Genomic DNA, 5,876 nt, shown 5'->3' with positions numbered 1-5,876 from the left:
GGGAAGGAAATAGGGTGGGAGAAGAAGGAAGAAGAGGCAGGGTTGAGGCCTATGGTACCCCTCTCATTCCTGCAGGGGAGACCAGGGGGATTCCAGTGGTGGCTTGGTCATTGCTGGGCTGAGTGCAGGTGTCAGGGGGATGTGGCTGAAACCCTTGCCCCCAACAACCCCTACTAGGTTGAGCCCATGATACTTCCTATGGTGGCTTGGTGTTGCTGGGCTGGATGGGGATGTCGGGGGGCATGACTGAGGCCCCCAGCCCTATCCGCTCCCTGGCTTGGTAGTCCAGGGGACTTACAGTCCTTCTAGGTTTTGTAGGTGTTCTTTGGTGATGAGAGAACTTTGCTAGTTAATATCAAACTTTGTCCCTGGTCTGTGGGTATTTTCTTTTTTCTTTCAGTTCCATGTTGGATTATTTGCTGTTCCTACCACTTAAATTCTGCACTGCAACTAATGGTTGTCCTTTGCTTACTTCAAAAATGGGGGAACTTCCTGTGAGAACCTCTACTTGAGCTCTGTGGTTGAGCTAAATTGCTTCTTTGCTGCTGATTCCCTGAGGAAGGCTTTCTGTGCAGCTCAGGGCTTAATAGTTGGCTGTATAGGTACTTCTGGGTCTTGTGAGATCCGGTACACCTGGGTTGTGTAGAAACTCTGGACTGGGCCTGAATCTTTTCAGCAAACTGCACCCCCTGCAGTTCTATATTCCTGACCAGTCTCCACTGAGTGGTCCTGCACTGATTGGGGGGCAGATCAGCTGTCCTTGCTGTGGCCCAGCGTTCTCCCAGTGAGCCCATCTTCCCCACTGCTGGTGCTCCAAACACTTCCCATGGGAAAAGCTATATGCCAGTCCCTTGAGATGACTCACTGGCCTCTGAGAGGCTCCTTTATTTCAGTGGCTCCTTGCTCCTATGTGGGTCCATGGGAACCCTATTAGTAGTCTTGCTGGCCTGGGGGCCCCAAGACCCTATTCTCCACTGCAGCCTCCAAACAACTTCATCCAAAGGGCACATCTGCGACTTTTTTTGCCAGCTCCTGCTCTGTGCACTCACCAGCTCCAGCCTGTAAGTGGCTGGGACTTGAAATGGTTGGAACAGTTCCTTCTTTCTCTCATTGTGGCTTCTCCTTCCTTTCATGCACTCCGTAGGTCTCTCCTCCTCTTCCCCTCTAGGGACCCCAACTTGGCTGTGGTTGCTTTTTAATAGTTGTAAATTGGTTGATTTGTGGGAGAGAGTGATGCTGGAGACTTTCTATTCTGCACTCTTGACCGGAAGCCCACATTTAACATAGTTTAAAACATAATATTCATATGAAGAAAGTGAATATTGATTTTATAGCATTATTTTGTTTTGTATAGTAAATTGAAACAATAAAATTATCTCTTTTATGCAAAGCATAAAAAGGAAGCAATTGTTATTTGTTTCTTTCTATTTATTTCCTCATGATCCACCACACACTTTTACAACTCTGTGATATTTGCAATCACAATTCTCTTTGCCCAGAATATTCATTTAATTATACTTGTAATATTTACCAGGAGTCCTTCTCAGACAATGTAGATGTTTTGAGCAACCCTATCTTTTACACTGATGTAGCACTTGTATATGTTTCTACAAAAAATTATTCCATATATAAATGTCTATCTATTTAACCACTTATTTAACTATTTAACCATTGCCTGAAATCCTACAGGGACGACTAGCACTTGCTTGCAACCTAGATGCTTTAAAAAATGTTTTAAAAATAATGTCTGACAGATTTTCACAACTATATAAGAATCAGAAAGAACTTATGTCTGGAAGATTCTTATTCTTTATAGGAAACTGTTAATATCCACATATAGACATTTAGTTAGGAAAAAACTAGTGATTATGTATAATCACTTATTTTATTATTTACAAGATACTATATTAGAATATTTGATATGTACTACTTGTTACGGCTTTCCTATTTTTTTTGGTGCATAGACTTAAACTGAGAAATAAACCGCAGTGTTTCCTGGATGTAAAATGAGAAATACATGAAACAGTTTAGCATTTCCTAGAAACTGAGGTGTGGTTGTAGATATAACTTCTTTCAACCAGGCCTGGGAGAATTGAAGATATGGAGTGATACACATGTCAAACTAAGTATGAGTAATTCACGATTTATGACACAGTTTGCAGCCAGAGAAAGCTACTGAAAAGAGTTTTGTTACTGCTTGGAAACTGTCATAATCTTATTCCCACTAATCTTTTCAATCAGAAAATTATGTGATTCTTATAATGTAGAAGGTAATCATGAAAGACAATAATATTAAAAGCTAAGACGACAGCCAAAAGAGACAAAATTTATCATATGCTTGTGATTTTATGCTAAAATGAACCTGTCTGTAGCAATTATTGAGAAACTGATCATAATTCTGCTAGGAGAAAAGGCAGGAAAAACTGACATCCTTTTCATCGATAACTTTACCTGGCCTACAGACTGTTTAGATTCAAATTGTTGCATTTCTCAAATTCAATTTTAATTATATGGGTTTTTTAAATTACCACTAGTATTTCAGAAAATTTAGGGCCAGAATCATCCTTTTTTATCACTATATCTCTAATGCCTGTCATAAAATAATTAAGTATAATGTGAATGAATTAATTATACATTACAAAGTTATTTAATAATTCTAGCACTTAACTTGAACTTCTATTAATAAATTTTTAAAAATGAAGTCTGGGATTGACTTTTAAGAAGTCGACTTAAGCCCATATCTGAAAGCTATTATCTCTATAACACTGAACTCTTAGCCTGAATTTCACTCTGATCAGTCACTTATATATTAGAAATAATAATAGTCACTTTCTAAATGTTTTGTAAAATAAATATTGCATATGACTTACCTAATACAAAGTATAATGTATAGAACGCTATTATAGCAGATGTTATTTCTCTTCCCTACTTGCAAAAACCCTAAATTCATTTTTTAAATTTAATTGATTATGCATATTTATGGGGTACACAGCTAGACCCTCAGACTAAACCTCAGATGCCCAGAGTTGACCTCTGACTGGTATATCATAATTTGATGCACTTATCTTGATATTTTACATTTTCTACTCTCTGTTTTTTCTTTTTGAAATTTGTAGTTATTTAATCTACCTAAAGAAAAACACATGACGAAAGATAATAATAATTGTAGGTACCTTATGAAGTTGTTGGCAGATTTACAAGGCTGGCCATGTAGCGCTGGGAGCGCCGAGGCCCAGGGTTCGGATCCTATGTGGGGATGGCCACTGGCTGAGTGTGGTGCGGACCATGGACCGCACCGTGCCGAGGGTTGCGATCCCCTTACAGGTAAAAAAAAAAAAGATTTACATGAGTCAATACATAGCAAAAAACTAGAATAGGTCTATAATATAGTAATTGCTGAGAAAACTTATTTCAGCTCTGCTCTCTTCTTCTTACTACATTTTCTCATTATTATAAATATTTTAATAGTATAAGGAATTTGAATACATATGATTTTCTAATATCTGCAAATATTTGATAGAATATTTATATTTGATTCCCAATCCCCTGCTGAATATGGTTATTTCACAGAAATGCTAACTAGAATTGAATTTTCTAATATCCATCTCTATTACCTGGTAAAAATGAAAACTTCCAAAGTCCAAATTTCTTGACACTCTTTTCATCAAACCAAAAGCCCTCTGTCTCTTCCTAAGTAAACCACTACTATTCAAAATGATAATCATTAACTTACATTTTTTATTTAATCCAAATACACTTAAAAATATTTGAATTTTCAGAAAATTCTAAAGAAATACTCAGTTTTATCGAATTTAATGAGTGCAATGTTGGGGGAATTAAGGCGGAAATGGATTTTATAAATATGTATGTGTGTATATATAATTGTACTTAAAAAAAAGAGATACTGATGGGGTATGCCTCGTAGAAAACATCTAAAAGAACTTCATCATTTTAAAATCATCAATACTTTTATTTACCAAAGAAATACATAACATGTTGGATGGTGTCCTCAAAGGCTTGCTTCACTTGCTGGTTCCTCAGGGTGTATATAACTGGATTCATTATGGGAGCGACAGAAGTATTGAGAATAGCTACTCCTTTGCTCAATGATGCTCTTTCTTTTGCAGAGGGATTAGCATACATGAGTATGCAGCTTCCATAAGAGAAGGAAAAGACGATCATATGAGAGGAGCATGTAGAAAATGCCTTTTTTCTCTGACTGGCAGATGAGAATTTCAAAATTGTCCTAATGATGAACAGGTAGGACAGAATGATTAATGCCAGAGTGAAAAGCAGAATCATTATGGCAGAGTATAAACCAATCACTTCTAGGAGCCACGTGTCTGAGCAGGATAATTGCAATAAGGGGAAATAGTCACAAGCAAAGTGATCAATGACATTGGAGGCACAGTAATCTAACTGGAGAAATAGAATCACTGGTGGGAAGATATTTAAGAATCCTGCCAGCCAAGCACACAGGACAAGCAATATGCATACTCTCTTGCTCATGATGGTTGTATAATGCAGGGGTTTGCAGATGGCTACATAGCGGTCATAGGACATGGCAGTGAGGAGGTAAAATTCAGTTATACCCATGAAGATGAAGAAAAACAACTGAGCTGTACAATTATTGTATGAAATAGTTTTGTCTCTGGTGATAATTGTGCTCAGAAATCTAGGGATACAGACAGTTGTAAAGGTTATTTCTAATGCAGAGAAGTTCCTGAGGAAGAAATACATAGGGGTCTGTAGATGGGAGTCCACCAAGGTGAGAGTGATAATGGTCAAATTTCCAGTGACACTTAATATATATGTGATAATTAAGAAGAGAAAAATCACAGGCTGGAGCTCTGGGTCATCTGATAGTCCCAGAAGAATGAATTCTGTGGGTACTGTGTGATTTTTCATTGCAGATCCTTTTTCACCCTTCTTTAGATCAGAAATTGTATGTTTCCTCTGCAGAATCTAAAATTATTAAAACATAATTGAGGATGGGGTATAACACTTAAAATTTTTCTATAACATGGAATAATCTGTGAAATTTAGAAAGAAACATATGTTCCCCTTTAATAACCCTTTCCACCTTCCATTCTGTCTTTCATTGAGTAACAAATATCTGAAGTTAAATAAGAATCTTTCTTCATTGTAAATACACGATTGCAGATCATGGATAAACAATTCTGGTACTAACATTTTAAACAGACGCTCTTTCTTATATTTTTTCTTTAAAATGGTTTTCAAATATTTAAAAAGTATTTAGCCCTTTTATAAAGAATATAAAAACATTTTAATTGTTTTTTTTTCTTTTCTTGAATATAATTAAAACTAATCTGGACAGTAGCATAATGTAAATATAGTCTGAAAACTTACAGAGGTTATTTAGTCCTACCTTCAGATGTCATGTTTTAAAAAAGGCGGTCCCACATAGTTTAAGAAACTTCCCCAAGGTTAAACTACTACTCACCACAGTAATCATCTCATGTTAGAAAATTATGCTTATGTATGTGAATGTCGTATGGGCATTCTTTCCTAAATGATTTAAGTGTTTGGTTGATGCTTTTACCATCCCTGCCTCATTTCCCCCTTCCTTTTTTAGCATAAAGTTCTGAAGACCAAGAAAGGGAAACTTCAGTTGCCACAACATATTTTCACCTGAAACATTTTGATTAGGACAACGCACAATACAGGTTTTGGTTTTTCCCCCCACAATATTGCTATAGCAAATTAGCAAGTAGATGGTCAAAATAACATTTACTTAGAAGCAGATATTCTTTCAGACAGGGAATGACTTTTCAAATACTATTTCTATCACAAAATAACATTTAAACTTAGGAAAAAAACAAACAACCCATGACTTATTGCTGTTTAACTGCTTT

General features: G+C 36.5%; 1 protein-coding gene across 1 annotated transcript; it reads right to left on the bottom strand.

Annotated features, from left to right (window-relative positions):
• Positions 1-3,969: 3,969 nt before the first annotated feature.
• LOC103607278 (olfactory receptor 6C3-like) lies at positions 3,970-4,908 on the bottom strand. Its single transcript, XM_008591803.1, has one exon. It carries the CDS (start codon positions 4,906-4,908, stop codon positions 3,970-3,972), a length of 939 nt encoding a protein of 312 aa, XP_008590025.1.
• Between the last annotated feature and the right edge of the window lie 968 nt (positions 4,909-5,876).

Source organism: Galeopterus variegatus, unplaced genomic scaffold (genome assembly GCF_000696425.1).
Source record: "Galeopterus variegatus unplaced genomic scaffold, G_variegatus-3.0.2 Scaffold7301, whole genome shotgun sequence".
NCBI lineage: Eukaryota > Metazoa > Chordata > Mammalia > Dermoptera > Cynocephalidae > Galeopterus > Galeopterus variegatus.
This window is presented reverse-complemented; position numbering and strand designations above follow the sequence as displayed.

What these genes read in the sequence shown, in the direction of transcription:
- LOC103607278 (XM_008591803.1), bottom strand. Translation starts at nt 4,908, where the DNA reads ATGAAAAATCACACAGTACCCACAGAATTCATTCTTCTGGGACTATCA.